This window comes from Salmo salar, chromosome ssa09 (assembly GCF_905237065.1).
Source record: "Salmo salar chromosome ssa09, Ssal_v3.1, whole genome shotgun sequence".
NCBI lineage: Eukaryota > Metazoa > Chordata > Actinopteri > Salmoniformes > Salmonidae > Salmo > Salmo salar.
In genome coordinates this window covers 55,351,048-55,378,710 of record NC_059450.1, presented here as the reverse complement: position 1 = coordinate 55,378,710, position 27,663 = coordinate 55,351,048, and the positions used below count along the sequence as shown (strand labels likewise).

Here is a 27,663-nt window from a genome sequence, read left to right as displayed (position 1 = left end):
CGTTTTTCTAGATTTTTTTGTGGTTATTCTGTCTCTCACTGTTCAAATAAACCTACCATTAAAATGATAGACTGATCATTTCTTTGTCAGTGGGCAAAAGTACAAAATCAGCAGGGGATCAAATACTTTTTCCCTCACTGTAGCTGTGGGATCAGCAGACGCTAAGATCTTTCTAAAGAAAAAGTTCATTAGAGAATCTGACTCAAAGTATCTAACACTGTGTCTGAATGGCAAACATGATCCATTCCAAGCATGGAAATAAATGTGCATTTAACCAACCTGAAAAAGGTTGAAGCAATTGTGTGTGTGGGCCCAACTTCATTACTAATACAGTTGCAGAACCACCATGCTCTTTTTTTGTAACACAAAACCTGGGGATGAGGGCCTCCTGGGTGGCGCAGTGGTCTAAGGCACTGCATCGCAGTGCTAGCTGTGACACCAGAGATTCTGGGTTCGAGCCCAGGCTCTGTTGCAGCCGGCTGCGACCCAGAGGCCCATGTGGCGGCACACAATTGGCCCAGCGTCGTCCGAGTTAGGGAGGGTTTGGCCGAAAGGGATATCTTTGTCTCAACGCACACTAGCAACTCCTGTGGCGGGCTTCCTCTGAAGTTTCCTCTGACACATTGGTGCGGCTGGCTTCCGGGTTGGATGGGCATTGTGTCAAGAAGCAGTGCGGCTTGATTGGGTTGTGTTTTGGAGGACATATGGCTCTCAACCTTCGCCTCTCCCGAGTACGTTCAGGAGTTGCAGCGATGAGACAAGACTGTAACTACTATAAATTGGATACCACAAAATTGGGGAGAAAAAAAGGGGTAGAAAAAATACATATATACCTAGGAATTAGAAGAATACTATATAGATCCATATATAATACAGTACACACATCTCCACTCCGCTCTATGGTTCTGCCATATGCGTGTTCACTCCACTCTGCGCTCTTCCCTTTTGGACCCATGTTAATAATACATGCCAAGACAAATTAATATGTATAGAAGGGAGTCTTGCAGGGGGAAAACCAACTCAATACCTGTTATTAATTCAAGTAGGATGGATGGTGATCTGACAAGCTCGTGGACTTAATGTTTTATACACAAGGCCTTAGGAGAAGGCGGAGGCTGATGAGTGCAAATCATGTGTAATAAACAGTTTCCCCAAGCAAAACATGGGAAGAGAGCGTGCAGACAAATTTCATTTGGAATGCTCTAGCTGGCTTTTGGGAAGAACTACTGGTCCTGGCTGCCAGGATTCAACCTGGAGGGGCAACCTCTATTTTGTTATAAAACTGGCTTCTATAGACACACACAAGTATGCATGCTCACCCAGACAAGCACATATTCTCACACATGCAGACACACACACACACCTGCCTATATAATTAGATAATTAGTAAAAAAAAAACTGTTTTATTTAACCTGTATTTAACTAGGCAAGCCAGTTAAGAACAAATTCTTATTTACAATGACGGCCTACACCGGTCAAACCCGGACGACGCTGGGCCAATTATGCGCTGCTCTATGGCACTCCCAATCACGGCTGGTTGTGATACAGCCTTCATTAAGTCTGTATACCTCATTAAGATGATCCCAAGAGTGTGTATCTCTGTAAGTGTGATGATGCTTTGCCTTGGCCTTGGGCAGAGCTAAGAGGGAAGAAAACCAGCATCGTAAAAGGTGGCCTCAAGTCACTTACGGTCTCAGGCATCTCTCCAGTTATGGCTGGCCACAGGCATAATGGAGTGTAGCAGTTGCGTTTTGCTCTGTGTGTGTGCGCGTGTGATAGAGAGAGTTTGTGTGTGTATGTATGTGAGAAAAGGAGAGAGCGAGCAAGAGAGAGAGAGTGTGTGTACATCTGAGACTTCATGTCCAGAGGCTGGCAGGCTGAAGGTTCCTCATGTGGCTGGGGACTTGGATTAGCAGTTTACTCACATTCATGCTACATACCACATCTACACACATTGCATATACAAGCAGCTTACCGGTATATAGCCTAAGCACCAGTGAGAAGAAATCTATTCAATAAAACTCTATTCTCAATTCTTCAGATTGCTTTTATTTTTTATTTAAAAATATCATCCAAGCATTTACAGAGTAGTAAAACAAATCAATCTATGCAACTGTTAACAGCATTTACAGAAAATTAAGAAATATATCGATTTTTATTCATATAATTATAAAAACAAGGAACAAAAAAAGAGAGAGTGAGAGAGGCCAGAGGGGTGGGAGGTGGAAAATGTTCAGCAGACCCTGATAACCTCCTTGGGTAGCATTCCTAGCTGAGTGACAGCAGAGTTAACCAATTAGAGGCTCTGGGAATAGTCTGGTCCGCCCATGTGAAGGAGAAACATCCACTGCCCTGGCACCTTCAGACTGATACTCCTTTGGGACTCCCAATGTGGTGTTCTATCCCATGAGGCTTTGCAAAATTGGGCACAGAAAAAAGCATCGTGGCTTTGGTGGTGTTATAGAGATCTCCATCACCCTGGAGATGAGTCACCCTCTCTGTCACCCATACAGAGAAGCTTTTTCCTCAGTACCACAGCCTGCTCTGCAGCCTGAGCTCTATGTTTTTACTTCTGTGTCCTAATAATACAGCCAGAGCTCTATGCCATTTTTTCTCAACCTTTATTTGTGCCTGGGACCACCAAACTGTTTACATTATAACTAGCTCTTAAGAACTGACTAAACCAAGGCCAGTTAACCATCGCAGGGACCGGTGAGCAACATCTCAGGGACCAGTACCGGTCTCCATAATACAGTGTCCTAATAATTCAGCCTGAGCTCAATGCTGTTTCTTCTGTGTCCCTGTGATGTCCTCCTCCGTGTCCCCGTAATGCTCTATGTGATCATGATGCGCTCGAAACCACAGAACTTCCAGCGTTTCTCCAGGCTGGCGCCTACCCCGGTCAACTCCTGTTTGAAGGTACAGGGCAGCCGACCCAGTAGAGCATCCACCTCCCCTGTATTTATCTGAAACACACACACAGACACACTCAATGTAAATACACAGATTTGATAAATACACTCCCACACAACCACATGTACAAACACAATACAAACACAGATGACACACACTCCTACAAGCTCAAAAAGAGCCACACATCTCTAAAAAACAGATCTGATTGACAAACAATAAAACGCACCCACCCACACCCATACCCACACCCACACACACTATACATCACAAACCCACACCTACATATGCAATAGCACCACATTGGCATATAGCATCACTTTAAAAAGGTGAGATTACACAAAACAATGACAGCAGGAAGCACTGTATAATTTTATGCAGAGAAAAAAACACATTTGTAAGAACCAGAAGGTTAAACCTGTCAGTATGCATTAAGCACTAGCGTAGATATGTGTGTATCACCATTAACAACGTAGCAGTGCATCATGAACACAGTAGATAAGTAGAGAGTAATGTTGTTAGTGGTGAATCCAGCCAGTACTGTTGACAAAGCCCTGTGGGCTTGTTGTGTAGTGTTACAGAGAGGTAGCGTGGGAACAAAAACATCCTCAGACAGAGTGGAAAAGCCAAAGGGAGAGAGAAGGAATGAGTCAGTGTGGTGAAGGCGCAGAGGTTTTAATGAGTTGGCGGGGGGGAATGGTCATACAATATATTCACAAGGGCCTCCTCATGGAGGTAGCAGTAAGAGTAGTCATGTCTAAAGGCCTCAGAGTGGAGGTGGGCTGGTGGTCCCATAGTCCTTTATCTGACGGCCTCATCATCGAGGTAGAGTGAGAGTGGCCTTATATTATATCTGAAGGCCTCCTTGCCTCGGTGGCAGTGAGTGTAGTGGTCATATACACAGTGTACAAAACATGCTTTTGTCCAGCCTGGTTTAGGCAAGGCATGGCTACTATGCCCCTCTGGGTTTCCACCAGCCATGTTATCGGATAGAGGTTTGGGTCGGCACGATATATCGAAAAGAGATGTTATTCATACACTGAGTGTACAAAACATTAGGAACACCTTTTGAACTCAGAACAACCTAAATTTGTTGGGGCATGGATTCTACAAGGTGTCGAAGGTTCAATAGGGATGCTGGCTCATGTTGACTCCAATGCTTTCCACAGTGGTGTCAAGTTGTCTGGATGTCCTTTGGGTGGTGGACCATTCTGAATACACACAGGAAATTGCTAAGCATGAAAAACCCAGTAGCGTTGCAGTTCTTGACACACTCAAACCAGTGCTCCTGGCACCTACTACCATACCCCGTTCAAAGGCACTTAAATCTTTTGTCTTGCCCAGTCACCCTCTAAATGGCACACATACACAATCCATGTCTCAAGGATTAAAAATCCTTGTTTAACCGGTCTCCTCCCCTTCGTCTACATTGATTGAAGTGGATTTAACAAGTGACATCAATAACGGATCAAAACATTTCACCTGGTCGGTCTATGTCATGGAATGTTTTGAACACTCAGTGTATGTGGTTGAGAGAAAAAGAATCTCTCTTGCAGACGACAGCAGAGGTGAGAACCAAGGAAGGCCCCTGAGGAGCCCGACATGTGGAGATGGGTGTTTAAGCGAAGCGTCGGAATAAATGAAACAGCTCAGCTTTGTCAGGGAGAGACAGGAATGATCCAGATCTAACAGGTCTCAGTGTCTTGGGAAATTACACTCAGACACTATATTCATGTCTATGGTAGCTATAGAGATTGGAGGCAGTGGGACTTGCCTTTGCTTCAACCCCAACGCTAACCTGGGGATCAGCATCAGGGGGATCAAATTTGAGGAGAAGGATCTGGCTGTATGAGGAAACTCTTGCTGTACGATGGGGCTCTGCTGTCACAAGGGGATGATTCACATTTCATTTGGGGGAGGCTGACTGCACCAGGGTGCTCCAACTGCACCGTGTGGCCCTGGAATACATCAGGACAATACTGTATGACAGCCCAGTAGGGGTGTTTATTCCAAGTTTGTGCTCTGTGTGTGTGTTGTGCCAGGATGGATGTGTGTGTTTGTGCGCGCGTGTGCTGGAATAGTGCGCCAGGATGGCTCCTGCTGCTCATCATGACATGCTGTGTGTGTGTCAGTAGCTAGATTTTCCTGCAAATGTTCAAAAATCAGCATATTCTTTTTTTGCATTTTCCCACCAGAGATGTGTTTGCATCAAACAGACTTTTTGCGTATAAAAGGTTGTGATTGATGACGTAGTGCACATAAAGACAACTTGTGTGGTTAAATTCCCATGTACTGAATAAAAAACACAAGTTAAGTGGATATCCATTGCATTTTCAACTCTACTCATGGTTTTGTCACAAAAACTGTTATGTAATATAGCAAATGTGCCCACTCTGGTCTTGGCACGTGTGCTCTAGCCAACAGCTCGCAGAGCGTGTATGCTACCTACATGATAAGATTATTATGGATAAGATCATTTGTATTTCTCAAACGGCGGCCAAGCATTGATCATCATGTCACCAGAATAAGACCCTTGATACACCCTTGCACATTCACCACCCTTTAAAGTTCATCATAACTTATTTCATCTGTAGCCTAATAAACTGCATGCTTTCCCGAGTCATAGTGGGAGGACCACACAACATATCATCGCATCACTCCAAGTTTACTTCCATATGATGGTTATCATATCAATATTTGCGCATAAAGGCGTTTCCACTGCCATTTCTCGCATAATACATTTTACCAACACAAAAATATCTCACCATTTCTCGCATAATACATTTTACCAACACAAAAAGATCCCACGACGTCGAACTAACACATCGTCTGTTGACATTTATACAATTGTGCCGGCATTTCCTGTTGCAGCCCAGGCGTGACTTTTTTCATGTGTCAGGAAATTCATCCACATGAAATGGTTGGATGGAAACCTGGTTAGTGTCAGTGTGTGTGTGTCAGTGTCAGCGTGTGCCAGCAGTACCTTGGTGTTCAGCCGCTGTAGATAGGAGCAGATGTACTCGATGCTGGCTCCAAACGGATGGACATGGAGGAATGTAGAGATGATCCCTGAGGAAGGAGAAAGAGATACCTCAATACAGTGTCAATCAAACTGGCAATAGCATTACTCTATACCTATAACTCTATAACCATTATATATAATGATTGATTCACCCATCTTATCATACAGTAGTATAGGCTATTACTTTAGTGTTTGAGTTATAGTTCTAAAGTTATACTATGGTATAATTCCATTCAGTCTGTGTTCATTAACCCATTTGTCCAACATGAAAGCCAATGAGAACATGCCATCCAAAGTATCAAACTGTAGACCGTTAACGTATAGCTAATCTATAACTAACTAACAACATTAAGTTTGAGTGTTGATTCATTCACCTATCTGTCCAACATGAAAGCCAGCGAGAACCTCGCATTCAAGAGACCACTCTACTTAACTCATCTTGTCTGACTGAAGTGAAAATGTATCTGTTCTCTTCATGTGTGTCTGTCTTCCCCAAAACACTCCCAGCTCTGTGGAAGACTTGTGTTTTAACCGTCCAGATTAAGAGAAGTGAAGACTTTGATGCTGCTCTCTACATTAAAGCTTCTCTGATCAGAGCAGCATGGGGCTTCACGCCCCCATGCACTCACACACACAAAGGGGTTTCGCTCATCCCAACAATAACATCTGCTATCAGCTAATTGATGTGATGATGCACTACTGATAGTCCTAAACCCCTGTGTAATAACATGAGCCCACTGAGGAGCCAGCTCAGAAAACAAACACACCAGGTGAGACACTGGAGGAGAACAACTCTTTGATCAGAAGTGTGTTTTAATGGCTGTGCTTGAACCAATGATATACAGAAAAGCATAACTTAAAATCAGTCTATATACTTTGAATGGGTCCAAAAGCCTCCAAATGTCCAAATCATTAATAGCAAATTAATCAGAACTTTATGTTTAGTTGTAAAGGGACTTGTGGAGAAAGCAGTAGCTGCTCTGTTCCAAAGCCTAGTTATCTAAATTTCATATTGATGCTAATTGACAATGCTAACTTTGTATTTGGTGAAGTCCACAGTTTCATTTTCTAACTGAATGTGTAATTATAGCCTAGCCTAGATATTCAGCCACTCTTCAAGAAACATGGAAGTTCAATAGAAAGTGCTTTGTTATTATCAAACTTCAAGTCTTGAAAAAGGCCTAGCATCTGTTCTTTCCTTCCCTATGTCTTTGTTTTGATCAGAGTTTAGTCATCCGTTTTCTCTTCTTTTTAAAGACAATGTTTTGCACACAAAATGCGTCATTCTGGCTGTTTTTCTGCCTGCTTGAACGCCGAATAGGTCAGATACACATAAAAACATGAAATGACCCCGGAAATCGATAATACATTGCCCAGAGATGCACATATACGATATATAACATTCCTTTAAGTGTTCATCTCATTGCTATTCATTTTGCCATCTAGATAGACAGACAAAGCAGTTAAAGATGAGTTCACTTTTGAGCCAATGTCCTTTTTTCTCTGCGGTGCTCACTTCATCTTCAAACAAGATGCAATTTAGAGCGATTCTGACAGAGAGAACACCCAGAATCCTCAGCAGCCATCTACTTCACTGAGCAGCCAAAGTGGGCCGGCATGGAGGGAGTGCCTCATTGACTACCTAACCAACTATGCCAAATATATGATCATTCTAGAATAACACCACTATGGGACAGGACAGGTAACTCCCACTACCACACAATAGTGCGCATCCTGCCATCTGGCATAGGCCTAATCGTAACGCCACAATTCCTTTCCCTTGTATCTCAGCAAGACCTTACTTTCGTAAAACCAATTTGATCCAGGACCAACCATTTCCTGTGGAAAGAACCCTCCACTGAAATGGAGAATGTGCCATAAAACTATGCTGATTAGAAAGTAGAGGTGCTGAAGGCCTCAGTAAACCAGCCAATGAAAACATGTGAACCAGCCCAGAGAACTGGGAATAACCAGGGGAGGAAAACCAGGCTTTCCACAAAAAAACAGCTTTGATGATTGAGGATAGTTTCTCTAAAAATAACCAGTTAAATTAACAAAAAGTGTATGAACAAGCAGGGTCTTTTTCCTAGAGTGGATAGCGCTAGGGGAATGTTCTCCTCTGTATGTACAAATGTTGTTAAAAGGTTGTAGTAATGTTGTCTGAACGTACCAACAAGCAGGGCTTCTCCCTCAGAGTTTACCGGACTAAGGTTACAATAATGTTTGGTGAATGTGTCAAGTAGCAGGGCTTCTCTGAGTGGACAGGAATTGGGGGAATCTTCTCCTCCAAAACTAGGTTAATATAACATTATAGTAATGTTGTTAGGTGAACATACCAACTAGCAAGGCTTCTCTCTCAGAGTGAACAGGATTGGAGGGACTCTTCTCCGGGGGCAGACTCTCCTTCTCCTGACTGCAGGACACCACTTCTAACGCTGTTGCCTCCTACAGGAAAGGAGTTGAAAACACTGTTAGACTGGTAGATGACACACAAACACACACTGTGACGAATCTGGCCAGTGCCTCTGTGACAACAATTTTGGACCCCCTTGTGGCCCCCCTAAATGTGGAGTATGAAATAATTTTTACATAACTCATTTTTGCTATCGTTCTTTTTTTTTTACATCCGTTATTAGACAGTGGCAACGCGGAACACTAATTTAACCCACACATTTTCTAGAGGGACGGCTTTGCGGAACACAACAGTGTGAAGAAGTTGTAAGAAATTCCGCACTAATATTATAGTTCAAGCACACAGAAGGAAATATAGAGGTGAGTAAAATTGTTCATATGTTGTATTTGTATTAAATGTATTACAGAAGTGTAACGTTAGATCAGCTTATCTTAACCTGGCCGTTTGTTACTTTGTGGCAGTATGAAAAAGGATCAAATATATGATCAACAAACTCATGGTGCTGAGTGTTTTTACTTAAACCACACTTCGTAAACGCATTGTAACGGAAAATGGTTAGACATAAAGGGTAGTTACCTAGCAAGTCACTTATTTTAAGTAAATGAATTAATAAGCGTGGTCCCCATTGCTTTTGCTCTTTAGTTTTCACCAAAATTAAGAGAAAGAAGGACATCATGTCAAGGCAGACAGCGAGACAGAGCCAGATGGTTCAGGTGTGGAGAGAGCAAGAGAGAGCAGAGAGAGCAGGAAGACTTGTCCATTGGAGAGACTGAGAGTGAAGGCATAGTAGAGCAGGAAAGTGAGACAGATGGAGAGGCTGAGGTAGAAGCTGAGAGTGAGACACCAACAGAGGAGCCTCGTGCGTCCACAAGCAGTGGACCATCAGGTTTTTGATGTTGAATAAATCTGTGGTTACTTGTAAAGCACTGTAATTAGTCAGTTTATATGGTGTATAGAAATGAGTCGGTTTGTGATTGAAATTAATTCTTATTTTACATGCTATTGGGCTTGTGATATAGATATCAGATCGATTTCAGAAGTTGCCTGATGGCAATGGTATATCTAAAATTACCCAAATAGATACTTTTAATTATATATTTTTTTCTTTGGCAGATATCAGCAAATCCCGGGAGGAACCACCGGTGCAGACAATGATGAACATATACCCAAGAACTCTGATGGGGGACCGGAGGAGGAGCTTCAAGGCGGCTTGGTACCATATCCACCCCTGGCTTGAATATTCAAAAAAAATCTGACTCTGTGTTTTGTTACGCCTGCAGTCTCAGAGAATGTATTTGATTCACAATTGGGTTTTAACAACTGGAATAAGGCAACTTACAAAGAGGGGGGATTTGCAATTCATGCAAGGTCTGAGCGGCACAAACAAGCAATGATTACATGGAGCAACTATCAGAAAGCTGTAAGAAGTAATGCCCTAAACAAGGAACACAAAAAACAGGTTCAAGAAAATCGGGACTATAATTAAACAATAGGAGAAGTACTACTAATTACAGCCACACAAAACATTGCACAAAGAGGACACGATGAGTCTACAGGAGTCAGATAATAAAGGGAACTTCATGGCAATCCTAGAAACAATAGAAAATAAAGGAAAGCCGCACACTCTAAGAGCTCAGATGCAAAAATTTAATCACCAACGTTTCGACAGCGAAGCTGTCTTCATCAGGGTATCATCAAACACTGCGAGATGAGTCATTTATATAGTGTCAAGAGACACACAGGTGTTTGTAATCATGGCCAAGTATGGCCTAATATCATTGGTTAACTCAAATATTTAAAAAAAATGGCATACAAAGAACATACAAAAAGACAAACAAATGGATAGCATACGATCATAGCATTTGTAGTCTAAAATGTATCTAACAAACAATTACAATGGCAAAATCACAATTATCACAAGAATGGCTTCAGATCAAAGTCTATGTTGAGACCGAAGGGAGCAAGGGTCTTTAAATTAAAGATCCAGGCAGCCTCTCGTTTCAACAATAAATATATATATATAATATATATATATATATTGGTATCGAACATGTCACCCTCCCGAGGAGAGGGGGTGACCTTGATAATTTATTGTGATTTTTACCCAAAGATTAGAAAAAAATATATGGTTTTAGTAGTTTTAGTGTAATTTCAGTTTACTAAATAGATTTTTCAATTGTTGTTTTTATACTATAATAACCTCGACATACACACAAAGTTAATGCCGTTAATTATTTTATTGATGTCATTAATCGAATCTCCATTTTTCACCGCACGGACCCTTTTTAAGTGTACGTGTTTCCGCATGGACCCTATAACTCACAGACACTGCACTCGGTGGCAGCTGCTGTTATGTAGCGCTGTCTGTCTGAAAAATCCCCTTTGCTCACAGGTTTGACTTACAGAAAGTTCAATCAAACACATTCCCAGGCATTTCTTTCGATAACAACAACAAGATCATTTGTACAGAATAGCTAGCTAATTATAATAACGTTAGCACACTAGCTAACCAAAATAATATTTACAATGCCATTTGGCTGAATGCCTCTTTATATAACTAACATCCCACAACAATTTTAATCAGAACAGGACATCCATTCCATTTAGCTACTGTTTTTGTTAAAGGTCTCAGGTCAAAAGATTTATCGCAATTATCCCAATTCTAGTTGTAATAGCTTGTGGACTAGTGCATGTTGAAGTCGCCTAGGCTAGATCTAATAGTTGTATTAGCCTACATCATTCAGACCGGGCTGACCTGTTGTTATTGTCTTCTGTGGAATTCATAACACTGTTGGGCAAGTTTAAATGCTCTTTGTTCTTTGTAGAGCCAGTTATTTTTTCCTGTAGTCAACCATACAATCTGAAATTGGGAGAACACTCACTTAAAATGCCTGGCTGTCGCTTTAACAGTACTTGAGTGTATGTGTATTTGTGAGTGCGCAAGTGTTAAACTTTAAGAACATTGAGGGACTAGACAGGCCTACTTAAATATTGGAAGCATTTTGTATCTGATACAGATTTTTGTGTGTTTTCGTCCCTTACAATCACAGCATAGTATGCCTGTAACTCAATGCACTGCTTTTTAAATTGAAAAAACTTTCTTTAGGGTCAAATTTGAACAAATTCAAAAATTACTATTAATCACAATTAACTACAGAAAATTATGAGATTATTTATTTTAATTGTTTGACAGCACATACATACACACACAATCAGTACCCAGCAGCACCTGAAAACACACCACACTCACTCACATCAGACAGATGCAGTGGAAGATCAGAGGGGAGACAAATGCAGGAAGATAATTCAGAGAGGGAGCCGACAGCAATAGTTCTACCAGAGGGTGGAAACAGAGATAGAGAGAGAAAGCTGAGAGTGTTAGCGATGCTAATGATCAAGCTTTTGTTTACTGTGGGCTTCTGACAGGCTGGCAGAGGGAGGGTCGGGTATGTGTGTTTGTGACTGATGTACAGTGCCTTCAGAAAGTATTCCCCTTGACTTATTCCACATTTTGTGGTGTTACATGAATTAAATATTTTTTTTCCCTCACCCATCTACACACAATACCCGATAACGGCAAAGTAAAAACATGTTTTACATTTTTTTTGCTAATTTATTGAAAATAAATACAGAAATATCAAATTGACATAAATATTCACACCCTTAAGTAAATACTTTGTAGAAGCACCTTTGGCAGGGATAAGTTTGTAAGAGCTTTGCTGCACACCTGTATTGTACAATATTTGCCCTTTATTCTTTAAAAAATTCTTCAAGCTCTGTTGATTGTTGATCATTGCTAGACAGCAATCTTCAAGTCTTGCCATAGATTTTCAAGCCAATTTAAGTCAAAACTGTAACTAGGCCACTCAGAAGCAATCAATGTTGTCTCGGTAAGCAAATCCAGTGTAGATTTGACCTTGTGTTTTAGGTTATTGTCCTGCTGAAAGGTGAATTCATCTCCCAGTTTCTGTTGGAAAACAGACTAAAACAAGTTCTTCTATAGGATTTTACCTGTGCTTATAGTTGTATTATGTTTTTATCCTAAAAAACTCCCTAGTCCTTGCTGATGACAAGCATACCCGTAACATGATGCAGCCACAACCATGATTGAAAATATGAAGAGTAGTACTCAGTAGGGATGTGATAAATAAACCATTTTGCTTAACTTTTAAACTGACATGAATCGTTTTGGGTTTTTTTTCCATTAAAACACATTTTTTTTATCCAAGTCAATTTACAATGCAGAATAATTGTCCTATTACGCATGTATGACCGCTACGTTATATCTACAACAACCCTTTACAGTCATAGAACACAGCTACAGTAACATGTCGATAGCGAAAATTGATAACTTTTCAGACAAATAAAAAAATGCCACATCAAGTCTGTACCTTTTCAGACAGTAGAATTCTGCTCCGTTGTAAAATGTTCTGTATTTTTTCCCTGACAACAATACACGTCACTGATTGATGTGCTGCTACAGTTTTTTATGCAGTGTTTTATGGTAGGGTAGCAATGTGTTTTATTTAAACTAAATGTTTTCGTAAGTCACTGTATTTAACAAACTTTAAAGTACTTTTTTAGGAGAGAGTGGTCTGCGCACAGGCAGCAGACAAGCAAGCTGTGCGCAGCAGCTCAATATTATTTGATTGACAATTCTGGTTGCCTAGTGATGATTTAAATCCCGCTTCAGAAGCCACATTCCTTATAGTCAAGTAAAATGTCTGTTTCGTGTCGGCATCATGTTGGAATTTAAAAAAACTGTAGTGTAGCCTACCCTAACAGACAGGCAATCAAACATGCATGGGGCCACATTCCATGATGCCTAAAAAGCGTAATCAATACAGGTTACCAGTAGCCTACTGTAATTTCATATGAGGCAAAAATGAAGAGTAGGCAACCCTGTGCACGCAAGACTAGCCCGAAGACATTGGTGCCATGAATAAACTAGGATATTCTACACGCAACAGACCAAAGACTGAACGCACTTGCATCATTAGAGACACCTGGCAGGCAGGCCAGCACGAGGAAGAGAGAGGCAGAAGAAGGCAGAAGCATGCTCATTTGTTTTGGTAATTTGCATCTTGCAAAGTCTTGTCTTGCATGCCTTATAAATTCCCCAAGTAGCCTAAAATTCGCCTCCTCCTCTGGTTTTATTTTAATTACACAACTTCCCCAGGTCTTTGTAGCCTATCGGCTATAACACAGAAAATAATATGTTTTGTCATAACAGAACTGTGATTTTAATTAAGTGAAAAAAAAACACAGAAAAAAAACATTGTTTTTCGGGTAGGGATCTTTCATAACGTTAAGGATCCCAACTTTGTTTCAAAGTTTAAATGCTCAAACCCCTAGTACTCAGTGATATGTTGTGTTGGATTTGCTCCAAACATAACGCTTTGTATTGAGGACAAAAAGTACATTTCTCTGCCACATTTCATTCCAGTATTACTTTAGTGCATTGTTGCAGACAGGATGCATGTTTTGTAAAATTTTATCTGGTTATCATTTAGGTTAGTTTTGTGGAGTAACTACAACATTGTTGATCCCTCCTCAGTTCTGTCATATCACAACCATTGGCCTCATGGTCAAATCCCTGAGCGTTTCCCTTCTTCTCCATCAACTGAGTAAGGAAGGACGCCTGCATTTTGTAGTGACTGGGTATATTGATACACCATCCAAAGACTAATTAATAACTTTTCCATGCTCAAAGGGATATTCAGCATCTGCTTTTTAACATTTTTACACCACATCTATCAATCTGTGCCCTTCTTTACGAGCAATTGAAAAACCTCCCTGGTCTTTGGTTGTATCTGTGCTTGACATTCACTACTCAATTGAGGGACCTTACAGATAATTGTATGTGTGGGGTACAGAGATGGGGTAGTCATTAAAAAAGAATGTTAACTACTATTATTGAAAAACAAAGAATTACTCCGATAAAAATTACTCAGACAACTTTCAAAATCTCGCTGAAGTTTCTAGCACAAGCATTATTAGCTAGCTGGGAAGGGCTCACCAGGACGACTGACTAAACTGACTGAACCGAATCTGTTCGTCTCCCCTCGACTCTTGCTGCGCGACATATGTCATAAATTTGGGCACCATGCGTGTACTCTGGTTTAGCCTAATTAAACTTGCCTGTGCTACGTTTTTACAGACAAAGCGTAATTTACCAAATTAATGCTTGTGATGCGCACCCATCAAATGATGCAAATGTAAGAACAGCCTGCGTGTACTGGACTTGAAACAACGATACAGATGTAACCATGTGCCATTTAATGTATTATCTGACTGGTACTAGTGCTCGCAAGTCCAAATTCCATATGCATTTCAGAGGTCACATTTATACGTGAGTGTAAAAATATATAAATAATCTAATCTAATCTAATTCCTCAAGGCACACTGTTTGGGAACCACTATGTTATGGGACAGGACCTTGATTTCCTAAACCAGTTGTGTTGGGTGATTTATCCTGCAACAAATAAAGTCCTACTGCATAAGATTGGCCTGTAATGATCTGTCATGTAATAATCTAAGGAGAGGAGAGGAGAAAAGAGGAGAAAGAGGGAGGATAGAAAGAGAAATAGAGTGGAATAGAGAAAAAGAGGAACAGAGAGAGATTTAAAGCCCTTTTCTACTTACATTGACTTGATTAGCCCTCTCCTCACTCGCTCTGTCCTCTTGCAGGGACATCTCCAGCTAGAGTCAATTATGAAAATTAGAAAAGCCGTCACCGTCTAACATGTCAGATTCTTATGTAAATAGACAAACACACACACACACACACACACACACACACACACACACACACACACACACACACACACACACACACACACACACACACACACACACACACACACACACACACACACACACACACACACACACACACACACACACAGAGGGGGAGAGACAAAGGAGGCAGAGAGAGGAGTGAAAATACAGAGGGTGCCGACAGCAATAGTTCTAACAGAGGGAGGAAACAGAGAGAGAGAGGGAGGAAACAGAGAGGGAGGAAACAGAGAGAGAGAGGGAGGAAACAGAGAGAGAGGAGGAAACAGAGAGAGAGAGGGAGGAAGAGAGAGAGAGAGAGAGAGAGAGAGAGAGACAGAGCTGAGAGTCTTAGCAATACTAATGATCAAGCTGTTGGTTACTGTGGGTTTCTGACAGGCTGGCAGAGAGAGGGGGGGATGGAAGGGTGTTTGTGTCCATATGACTGATGTGTTTGTTTGTGTGTGTGGGCGCTGCCCTGTCTGACCCAGTCGTGGTGGGCGAATACTCCTCACTATGCTATTATGTGTGTGTGATTGGACAAGCCCTTGACTTCCTAACCCAGTTGTGTAGGGTTGATTTATCCAGCAACAAATAAAGTCCTTCTGCACTGGATTGGCCTGTAAAGGTTTGTCATGTCACTGGAAGAGGAGAGAGAGGAGAGGAGAAAGAGAGGGAGGATACAGACAGAAAGAGAGAGGGGAATAGAGAAAGAGGGAGAGGGAAAGAGAAAAAGTAGAGCAAGTGTCACAGCCCTTTTCCACTTACATTGACTTGATTAGCACTCTCCTTGCTCCCGCTGTCATCGTGTAGGGAAATCTCCAGCTAGAGTCAATTATAAAAATGAGAAGAGCCAACACTGTCTAACATGCCAGATTCTTATGCAAGCAGACATGAGTGCACACACACACACACACACACACACACACACACACACACACACACACACACACACACACACACACACACACACACACACACACACACACACACACACACACACACACACACACACACACACACAGACCACCAATCTAGAGAGCAACGCCCTCTGCAAATTGATTTATCTTCCTTCCAATGATTCATCTCTGTACGTACGCATGCTATAATGACCATATTTCCCATGGATCACTGCTTGGGGACACATTTCAGTGTCTAGTGGTAATCTAATCTAAGTAAGGTACACTACATGACCAAAAATATGTGGACACCTGCTCATCGAACATCTATTTCCAAAAATCATGGGCATTAATATGGAGTTCCAATTCATCCCAAAGGTGTTCAATGGGGTTGATGTCAGGGCTCTGTGCAGGCCAGTCAAGCTCTTGCACACCGATATCGACAAAACATTTCTGTACAGAGCTCGCTTTGTGCATGGTGGCATTGTCATGCTGAAACAGGAAAGGACAGAATCAGCTAGAATGTAATTGTATGCTGTAGCATTAAGAATTCCCTTCACTGGAACTAAAACAGCCCCAGATCATTATTCCTCCTCCACTAAACTTCACATTTGGCACTATGCATTTGGGCAGGTAGCGTTCTCCTGGCATCCGCCAAACTCAGATTTGTCCATCGGACTGCCAGTTGGTGAAATGTGATTCATCCCTCTAGAGAACGCGTTTCCACTGCCCAGAGTCCAATGGCGGCAAGCTTTGCACCATTCCACTACATGATTTCATGTGTTATTTCATAGTTTTGATGTCTTCACTATTATTCTACAATGTAAATAATAGTAAAAATAAAGAAAAATCCTTGAATGAGTAGGTGTGTCCAAACTTTTGACTGGTACTGTGAAGGGTAGGAGATAAATTATGAAAGACCGTAGTATCGATAAGCTCCAATGTTATCAGTTCTGCTTTCGATACTGGAGAAATTAAGAAAATACTATTTATTGTTGCTACATAAACATTATATTGCACATTTTATCTCACCAACCGTTTCTAATTTGCAATAGGATTAACACATTTATCTATGATGCATTTTTTCACTATTCCCAATCCAGAATAGAGATCAAAACACAACAATTCAATAATGATAATTCAACACATGAAAACAATAATTTTTTTTACTGTCGGGAGATGAGCAAGGCACTCAACCCCAAATATACCCCTTCCTCCAGGAGTTACCTCAGTGGCACATTAATTCCTACCTGGTATGGTGTAGAAAAGGCCAATGTGATCACTGAGCTGAAGGACGTGCCAAAGCTGGCCATCACATCAAATGGGTGGACCAGCCTCTGTCAGGACCACTATCTCACTGTTACAGTGCACTACACAAGCTAGGGCAGTGTAAAACAGAAGGTCCTCCACACCAGGGCAGTGTACAAATCGCAAACTGGCGAAGTAGTGGCAAAGGAGATCTCAGACATTCTGGAAGAGTTTGAGATAGAGCCAATCAAGATTGTCAGCTCCTGTTTTCCCAGCCTATCTTTTTCTCGCCCTCCTGGTTTTTGACCCTTGCCTGTCCTGACCCTGAACACACCCGCCTGACCTCTCTGCCTGACCCTGAGCCTGCATGCCGTCCTGTACCTTTGCCTCTGTTGCTGTAATAAACAGTGTTACTTCGACACGGTCTGCAACTGGGTCTTACCTTATGCTGATGGTACGAACTGGCTATGACTGACCCAGCAGATCCGGGCCAGCTGCGCAATGCCATCTCCTCCCAAGGAGCCAACATCGGGAGACACGAGGAACTGCTTCGTGGCCTTATGGAGGGGGTCCAAACGTTGGTTGAATGCCATGACCAGGCATTGGACGGTTTGCTGGAGCAATTCCGCGGGTTGTCTGGGAGACAGCCTACCACGGTGGTAACCCCATAGCCCCTCAGTAACACAGCTGCTGGCAGCGCCGTCTCATCGGCCACTCCACCTTCTCGGGAGCCCCGTTTGCCCCCCCCCAGCCACCTGTCGGGTGTTTCTAGCTCAGTGTGCCCTCATTTTCGAGCTTCAGCCCTCCTCCTTCCCCTCAGGCTATCTTGGAATGATCCATCTCATCACGCTGACGTCCGGGAGGGCTCTCACCTGGGCTACTGCTGTATGGGAATAGCAGCCGGCCATATGCGTTAGTCTAGAGGAATTCGTGACAAGAGGTGAAGAAGGTTTTTTATGGCCGTTCTCCGGGGACGAAGCTGCCCGGAGGCTAATCCAGCTTCAGCAGGGCTTCTGCAGTGTGGCTGACTATGCGGTGGATTTCCGCACGTTGGCAGCAGAGAGTGCTTGGAACCAGGAAGAACTGTTCGATATGTTCCTGCACGGCGTCTCGGAGGAGGTCAAGGACGAGCTTACTGCTTGGGAGTTACCTACGGATCTCGATTGCCCTCATCGCTTTGACCATCCGAATCGATGGGCGACTACGGGAACAACGGAGAGAGAGGAAATTCGATTTTGCTCGCACACCCAGGGATCCCACCTTGCCTCCGAGTCAACCCAGAAGCTCCTGACGTTCTCGTTGCCGAGAGGACCCGAGGCTTCCTGACCTGCCCTTTTATTTACGAAAAAAATAAAATAAATTAAGAAGAGAATTAACATTGCTTTATTTTCTGAAATGTAAAATAAATAAAATAAACTATTATTTACAGCAAAAGAAACAGCGATGTTTTGAACAAATCACTATTATAGACTCTAATGCTGTGATGATGGAAATATAAAATGTCTGTACTCTCTGTCGGGACCGGAGACCAAGGCTATGGATACCTACATTGGGGACTCCCTAACTGCTGGATTTATCCGTCCCTCTTCCTCTCCCGCTGGCACAGGCTTCTTCTTCGCTGAGAAAAAGGGCAAGACCCTGTGCCCGTGCATTGACTACCGGGGACTCAACAACATTACGGTTAAGAACCGTTACCCGCTACCACTCATATCCTCGGCCTTTGAGCCGCTCCAGGAGGCCACTGTGTTTTCCAAGCTGGATCTACGGAACGCCTACAACCTGGTGCGGATACATTTTACATTTTAGTCATTTAGCAGACGCTCTTATCCAGAGCGACTTACAGTAGTGAATGCATACATTTCATAAAAACATTTTTCCGTACTGGTCCCCATGGGAATCAAACCCACAACCCTGGCGTTGCAAACACGTTGCGAACACCATGTTCTACCAACTGAGCCACACCCTCCCCCACACCCTACGAGAGGGGGACGAGTGGAAGACCACCTTCAACACGGCCAGTGGCCACTACGAGTATCTGGTCATGCCCTTTGGCCTCCCCAACACCCTTGCTGTGCCAGGCTCTGGTGAATGATGTTCTCCGTGACATATTGAACCAGTTCGTCTTTGTCTAAATTGATGACATTCTCATTTTCTCCCACTCCCCTCAAGAACACATGCTCCATGTCCGGCAGGTCCTTCAACCCCTTCTGGAGAATCAGCTGTTTGTGAAGGTGGAGAAGTGCGAATTCCATCGCTCCACCATCCCCTTTCTGGGTTACATAATCTCTGCTGGGAGTGTCCAGATGGATCCCGGAAGGGTGAGAACAGTGATGGATTGGCCTCAGCCTACGTCCAGGGTGCAGCTGCAATGCTTCCTGGGGTTCGCCAATTTCTATCGCCGCTGTATCTTGGGTTTTAGCACCCTGGCTTCCCCCCTGTCAGCACTCACCTCGCCCAAGGTTCCGTTCACATGGTCCCAGTCTGCTGACTGCGCGTTCCGGGACCTCAAACATTGCTTCACCACAGCTCTCATCCTGGTTCATTCGTACCCATCTCATCAGTTGGTGGAGGCCGATGCTTCGGACGTCGGAGTGGGGGATGTCCTGTCCCAGCGTTCTGCCCTTGACCTCAAGCTACATCCCTGCACCTTCTTCTCCCATCACCTCAATGCCACGGAAAAGAACTACGATGCAGGGAATCGGGGGCTTCTCGCGGTGAAAATGGCGTTGGAGGAATGGAGGCACTGCCTGGAGGGGGCGCAACATCCGTTCATCGTGTGGACTGACCACAAGAACATGGAGAATCTCCGCACCGCCAAGCGGCTCAACTCCAGGCAAGCCAGATGGGCCCTGCTGTTCACACAGTTCAACTTCTCCCTCTCATACTGGCTGAGATCCAAGAATGTCAAGCCGGATGCACTGTTTTGCCACTATAGCCCCCAGACTACTACCCCGGAACCCGAGACCATCCTTCCCACCTCATGCCTGGCGACGGCACTCAGTTGGGGAATAGGGAAGCAGGTCCATGAGGCGCAACGTTCCCAGCAGAGCAGACGGTGTCAGGAACAAACATTTGGTTATCAGGGGGCCCTGATAACCGGATGTTTGTTCCCGACACCGTCCACTCTGCTGTCCTGGAGTGGGCCCACTCCTCCAGGCTGGCCTGCCACCCGGGTGCCCGTCAGACCCTGGCCTTTGTGTGATACCGTGGTCCCGGACGTGTCCGCATTCGTCGCCACTTGCACAGTTTGTGCACAGATCAAGACTCCTCGGCAAGCTCCGGCTGGTCTCCTCCAACCTCTGCCTGTCCCCCACAGTCCCTGGACTTTGTCACAGGTCTTCCCCCATCTGATGGCAACACCGCCATTCTGATCGTGGTGGATCGGTTCTCCAAAGCTGCCCACTTCATTCCTCTCCCCAAACTACCCTCTGCCAAAGAAACGGCCCAGCCCATGGTGCAGCACGTATTCCGGATCCATAGACTGCCCGTGGATATGGTCTCTGACCAGGGTCCTCAGTTCTCGCCCCAGTTCAGGAAGGTGTTCTGCAACCTCATTGGGTCGTCGGCCAGCCTGTCCTCCGAGTTCCACCCCCAGTCCAACTGCCAGTCGGAGCGAGCCAACCAGGACCTCGAGACCACCCTGTGCTGCCTGGTCTCCGCCAACCCCACCACCTACAGCCAGCATCTTGTGTGGGTCGAATATGCCCGCAACACCCTTCTCTGCTCTGCCACAGGCCTATCTCCCTTTGAGTGTTACCTGGGGTATCAGCCCCCACTCGTCCCTGAGCAGGAAGAGGTTGGCATACCTTCTGCCCTGATGTTTGTCTGCCGCTGTCGCCGTACCTGGAGGAGAGCCCGGTTGGCCCTCCTCAAGACCACCTCCAGGTATCAACGACAAGCGGATCGCCATCAGACCCGGGATCTGCCCCTCCGAGTGTAGTCTCGCAAACTGTCCCAATGGTTTATTGACCCTTTCCCCATCTCCAAGGTCATTAGCCCCTCTGCTATTCGTCTTCTGTTGCCCCATACCCTTCGTATACACGCCACCTTTCATGTGTCCCGTATCAATCCCGTATCAATCCCGTGTCTCACAGACCTTTGTCTTCCATTTCCAGGCCCACCCCTACTCCTTGTGTTGTCGATGGACTTCCGGCGTACATGGTGAGACACCTCCTGAGGGTTCGACCACAGGGAAGGGGTTTCCAGTACCTGGTTGACTGGGAGGGTTATGGCCCGGAGGAGAGGTGCTGGGTCCCCGCTAGAGACATCCTTGACCCAGCCCTCATCGCCGACTTCCACCGACAGCACCCTGGTCAACCAGGTATGTGCCCAGGTAGGACGCCAGGTGGCGATCCTAGAGAGGGGGGTACTGTCACGGCCTGATCTGTTTTACCTGTCCTTGTGATTAACTCCACCCCCCTCCAGGTGTCACCCATCTTCCCCATTACCCCCTGTGTATTTATACCTGTGTTCTCTGTTTGTCTGTGCCAGTTTGTATTGTTTGTCAAGCTTACCAGCGTTTGTCCTGTCAGCTCCTGTTTTTCCCAGACTCTTTTTCTCGCCCTCCTGGTATTTGACCCTTGCCTGTCCTGACCCTTAAATGACAATATAATATTTTACCAATGTTTTCTAATTTTAATTATTTAATTTCTGGTGCTGACTTGACTGCCGGTTATTGAAGGGAAACGATTTCCTGAACATCAACGCCATAGTAAAACGCTGTTTTTGGATATAAATATGATAGAACTGAAAATGCATGCATTGTCTAACATAATGTCCTAGGAGTGTCATCTGATGGAGATTGTAAAAGGTTAGTGCATCATTTTAGCTGGTTTTATGGTTTTGGTGACGCCTGTCTTTGAATTGACAAAACATTACACACAGCTATTGTCAATGTACTCTCCTAACATAATCTAACTTTATGCTTTCGCCGTAAAACCTTTTTGAAATCGGACAACGTGGTTAGATTAAGGAGATGTTTATCTTTCAAAGGGTGTAAGATAGTTGTATGTTTGAAAAATTTGAATTTTGACATTTATTTGGTTTCAAATTTGCCGCTCTTGAAATGCACCTGCTGTTGATAGGGTGCACCACGGGTGGCACGCTAGCGTCCCACATAGCCCCAAGAGGTTAACCTGCCCGCCTGACCACTCAGCCTGCCCCTGACCCTGAGCCTGTCTGCCGTCCTGTACCTTTGACCCTATCTAGAATTCTGATCTCTCCCTGACCTGACCCTGAGCCTGCCTGCCGTCCTGTACCTTTATCTCTGTTGCTGTAATAAACATTGTTACTTTGACATGGTCTGCATCTGGGTTTTACCTTATCCTGATAGTTTGAAGGTTTTTACGGAGTGATCGTCTCTACTCGCTTCGGCCATGCAGTGCGCCTCGCAAAATTGACTGCTGTCCTCGTTATGAAATTATAAACTTTACCCTGTATATCTAAAAAAATACCTTATACACTTACTGTTCAAAGAAAAATTACCAAAATTATTGCTAATGGTGAACCTGAACAATCAAAATACAATCTATTGTAAGTCCCGTTCCACAGATATAGGCAGATTAGAGTAGTGTCTCCGCTAGCTTACAGCGCATAGATAACAATAACCTAGCAAACAACATAGATTATTAGTTCAATGACAAAGCCTAATATCACGCAAGCCAAATTATTATTTAAATGCTATAGGTGCTGCGTAGATGTGCAAGATCAGGAACAGGCCGCCTAACTTGCGATTGTCAGCACACAAAGCTGGGCACAGTGCACAGTTTGACAAGGCTACTGATAGTGTCTGGGGTTGTTTGGCATGCAAATTGACTTACAGTTGTGGCCAAAAGTTTTGAGAATATTAATTAAATATAAATATTAATTTCCACAAAGTTTGCTGCTTCAGTGTCTTTAGATATTTTTGTCAGATGTCACTATGGAATACTGAAGTATAATTACAAGCATTTCAGTGTGTGTCAAAGGCTTTTATTGACAATTACATGAAGTTGATGCAGAGTCCATTGTTGCAGTGTTGACCTTTCTTGTTCAAGACCTCTGCAATCCGCCCTGGCATGCTGTTAATTAACTTCTGGGCCACATTCTGACGGATGGCAGCCCATTCTTGCATAATCAATGCTTGGAGTTTGTCAGAATTTGTGGGTTTTTGTTTGTCCACAAGTTCTCAATGGGATTAAGGTCTGGTGAGTTTCCTGGCCATGGACTCAAAATATCGATGTTTTGTTCCCCGAGCCACTTAGTTATCACTTTTGCCAAATGGCAAGGTGCTCCATCATGCTGGAAAAGGCATTGTTCATCACCAAACTGTTCCTGGATGGTTTGGAGAAGTTGCTCTCGGAGGATGTGTTGGTACCATTCTTTATTCGTGTTCTTAGGCAAAATTGTGAGTGAGCCCACTCCCTTGGCTGAGAAGCAACCCCACACATGAATGGTCTCAGGATGCTTTACTGTTGGCATGACACAGGACTGATGGTAGCGCTCACCTTGTCTTCTCCAGACAAGCTTTTTTCCGGATGCCCCAAACAATCGGAAAGGGGATTCATCAGAGAAAATGACTTTACCCCAGTCCTCAGCAGTCCAATCCCTGTACCTTTTGCAGAATATCAGTCTGTCCTTGATGTTTTTCCTGGAGAAAAGTGGCTTCTTTGCTGCCCTTCTTGACACCAGGCCATCCTCCAAAAGTCTTCGCCTCACTGTGCGTGCAGATGCACTCAACACCTGCCTGCTGCCATTCCTGAGCAAGCTCTGTACTGGTGGTGCCCTGATCCAGTACCTGAATCAACTTTAGGAGACAGTCCTGGCACTTGCTGGACTTTCTTGGGCGCCCTGAAGCCTTCTTCACAACAATTGAACCGCTCTCCTTGAAGTTCTTGATGATCCAATAAATGGTTGATTTAGGTGCAGTCTTACTGGCAGCAATATCCTTGCCTGTGAAGCCCTTTTTGTGCAAAGCAAGGATGATGGCATGTGTTTCCTTGCAGGTAACCATGGTTGTCAGAGGAAGAACAATGATTCCAAGCACCACTCTCCTTTTGAAGCTTCCAGTCTGTTATTCGAACTCAATCAGCATGACAGAGTAATCTCCAGCCTTGTCCTCGTCAACACTCACACCTGTGTTAACGCGAGAATCACTGACATGATGTCAGCTGGTCCTTTTGTGGCAGGGCTGAAATGCAGTGGAAATGTTTTTGGGGGATTCAGTTCATTTGCATGGCAAAGAGGGACTTTGCAATTAATTGCAATTCATCTGATCACTCTTCATTACATTCTTGAGTGTATGCAAATTGTCATCATACAAACTGAGGCAGCAGACTTTGTGAGAATTAATATTTGTGTCATTCTCAAAAATTTTGGCCACGACTAAGAGATCGATGACTGTCACCACAGTTAAATGCAGTTCGACACTCAAGGACCGGACACATCAGTTGTCACAAAAGATTGGATATTTTTGGAAGGTAGAAAGTATAATATGAGATTTTTTTTATCTGGAAACACTGGACAGTTACTTTAACAAATGTAACATGCAATCTAACCGATGCGTGTTATATTTGGATCGGTTTGGGGTTCGCAGACCAACGCATTTGTATTTTTAACATTTGAATTAGGGACCGATGCCTGTCTGTGAATGGTTACATCCCTACTATCTTGATAAAGTATATGGCTAGTATGAAGATGTTTTAGTCTGCGTGTTGGCACAGTGCCATAAACATTGGTGAATGTAAAATGCGGTTTCAGTTTACACAGGCTGGTTTAGTGTAAAGAAGTTAGGTAGCTAGGATTAGTTGGAGTTGTGTTGCTGTGCTTTAAAAAGCAGTGGTAATACATGGCTAATGTTAAAGTAACTGTCCAGTGTTTCCATATTTCTATGAAAAATTACCTATATTTACTTACAATATGAGAGAAATGGTTTTCCTGCCAAAAAAGGGTAATTAAGTATGTTAAAAAGCAGATTTCTGTGTTGTAATGGTGTGGGCATGTACCGGACATTACAAATATGCACGCAAGTACATCGCTGATTGGCCAGCCCATCCTCCTCTAGACCGCTGATTGGCCAGATCATTCTCCTCAGGAGTATGACATCATACTCTGAGGAAATAGCAAGCTTTTTTGAAACGGTCTGTTTAGGATACAAATTTGAGGTGGGGTTTTAAGTGTTTTTTTTCCCTCTAATCAATGCTTTGGCTACAAATATGAATATAGGACGATTCAACAACCTTCTCTGGATATGAGTTAACAGAATAGGAACTTTTAAAAGTTAGATTGTCACTGGACAGTTACTTTAAGATGATAAAGTGGTGGTGAAACTAGTAGTTAGTTTGAATAGGCCAGTTTGATGTAAAGAGGATTGACCCATCTCTCTCTATATATGGCATACTTAAGCAATAAGGCGTGAGGGGATGTGGTATGTTGGCCAATATACCATGTCTAAGTGCTGTTCTACGGCAAGTCTCGAAGCAGAGTGCATGGATACAGCCATTAGCCGTGGTGTATTGGCCATATACCACAAACCCCAGAAGTGCCTTATTGCTATTATAAACTGGTTACCAACATAAATAGAGCTGTATTTTTGTGTCATACTCGTGGTATACAGTTCACATGACTGAAATACCGTTTTAGCCAATCAGCATCCAGGACCCAAATTACACAGTTTATAACAATAAATGACCTGTCCCTCTTCTTTCTATGCATTGTAAATGACCCGTCTCTCTCTCTCTACTGTATATGGCATTCTATTTGACCCTCTCACTATGGGATTCCAAATTAACTATTTGAAATCAATGTCTAGTGGGGACACTAGAATACATGTAATTGCATTTCTTCAATATCCTAGTGTCAGCTGATCTACCCCCTAAATACACTGCTCAAAAAAATAAAGGGAACACTTAAACAACACACCCTAGATCTGAATGAATGAAATAATCTTATTAAATACTTTTTTCTTTACATAGTTGAATGTGCTGACAACAAAATCACACAAAAATAATCAATGGAAATCAAATTTATCAACCCATGGAGGTCTGGATTTGGAGTCACACTCAAAATTAAAGTGGAAAACCACACTACAGGCTGATCCAACTTTGATGAAATGTCCTTAAAACAAGTCAAAATGAGGCTCAGTAGTGTGTGTGGCCTCCACGTGCCTGTATGACCTCCCTACAACGCCTGTGCATGCTCCTGATGAGGTGGCGGATGGTCTCCTGAGGGATCTCCTCCCAGACCTGGACTAAAGCATCCGCCAACTCCTGGACAGTCTGTGGTGCAACGTGGCGTTGGTGGATGGAGCGAGACATGATGTTCCAGATGTGCTCAATTGGATTCAGGTCTGGGGAACTGGCGGGCCAGTCCATAGCATCAATGCATTCCTCTTGCAGGAACTGCTGACACACTCCAGCCACCTGAGGTCTAGCATTGTCTTGCATTAGGAGGAACCCAGGGCCAACCGCACCAGCATATGGTCTCACAAGGGGTCTGAGGATCTCATCTCGGTACCTAATGGCAGTCAGGCTACCTCTTGTGAGCACATGGAGGGCTGTGCGGCCCCCCAAAGAAATGCCACCCCACACCATGACTGACCCACCGCCAAGGATGTTGCAGGCAGCAGAACGTTCTCCACGGCGTCTCCAGACTCTGTCACGCCTGTCACATGCTCAGTGTGAACCTGCTTTCATCTGTGAAGAGCACAGGGCGCCAGTGGCGAATTTGCCAATCTTGGTGTTCTCAGGCAAATGCCAAACATCCTGCATGGTGTTGGGCTGTAAGCACAACCCTCACCTGTGGATGTCGGGCCCTCATACCACCCTCATGGAGTCTGTTTCTGACCGTTTGAGCAGACACATGCACATTTGTGGCCTGCTGGAGGTCATTTTGCAGGGCTCTGGCAGTGCTCCTCCTGCTCCTCCTTGCACAAAGGCGGAGGTAGCGGTCCTGCTGCTGGGTTGTTGCCCTCCTACGGCCTCCCCCACGTCTCCTGATGTACTGGCCTGTCTCCTGGTAGCGCCTCCACTACGCTGACAGACACAGCAAACCTTCTTGCCACAGCTCGCATTGATGTGCCATCCTGGATTAGCTGCACTACCTGAGCCACTTGTGTGGGTTGTAGACTCCGTCTCATGCTACCACTAGAGTGAAAGCACCGCCAGCATTCAAAAGTGACCAAAACATCAGCCAGGAAGCATAGGAACTGAGAAGTGGTCTGTGGTCTCCACCTGCAGAACCAGTCCTTTATTGGGGGTGTCTTGCTTATTGCCTATAGTTTCCACCTGTTGTCTATTCCATTTGCACAACAGCATGTGAAATTTATTGTCAATCAGTGTTTCTTCCTAAGTGGACAGTTTGATTTCACAGAAGTGTGATTGACCTGGAGTTACATTGTGTTGTTTAAGTGTTCCCTT

General features: G+C 43.9%; 1 protein-coding gene across 2 annotated transcripts in view; it reads right to left on the bottom strand.

Annotated features, from left to right (window-relative positions):
* Window positions 1–2,079: 2,079 nt before the first annotated feature.
* LOC106611501 (ecto-NOX disulfide-thiol exchanger 2) overlaps window positions 2,080–27,663 on the bottom strand; it is a 273,741-nt gene continuing 248,157 nt past the window's right edge. For both annotated transcript variants that reach the window (XM_014211765.2, XM_014211767.2), the window contains exons 12-16: window positions 15,891–15,947; window positions 14,991–15,047; window positions 8,269–8,377; window positions 5,894–5,979; window positions 2,080–2,966 (exon numbers count right to left, since the gene is read on the bottom strand). In XM_014211765.2, the coding sequence (XP_014067240.1) occupies window positions 2,835–2,966; window positions 5,894–5,979; window positions 8,269–8,377; window positions 14,991–15,047; window positions 15,891–15,947 (441 nt within the window). In that variant the 3' untranslated portion in view covers window positions 2,080–2,834. The remainder of the gene's footprint in view (window positions 2,967–5,893; window positions 5,980–8,268; window positions 8,378–14,990; window positions 15,048–15,890; window positions 15,948–27,663) is intronic.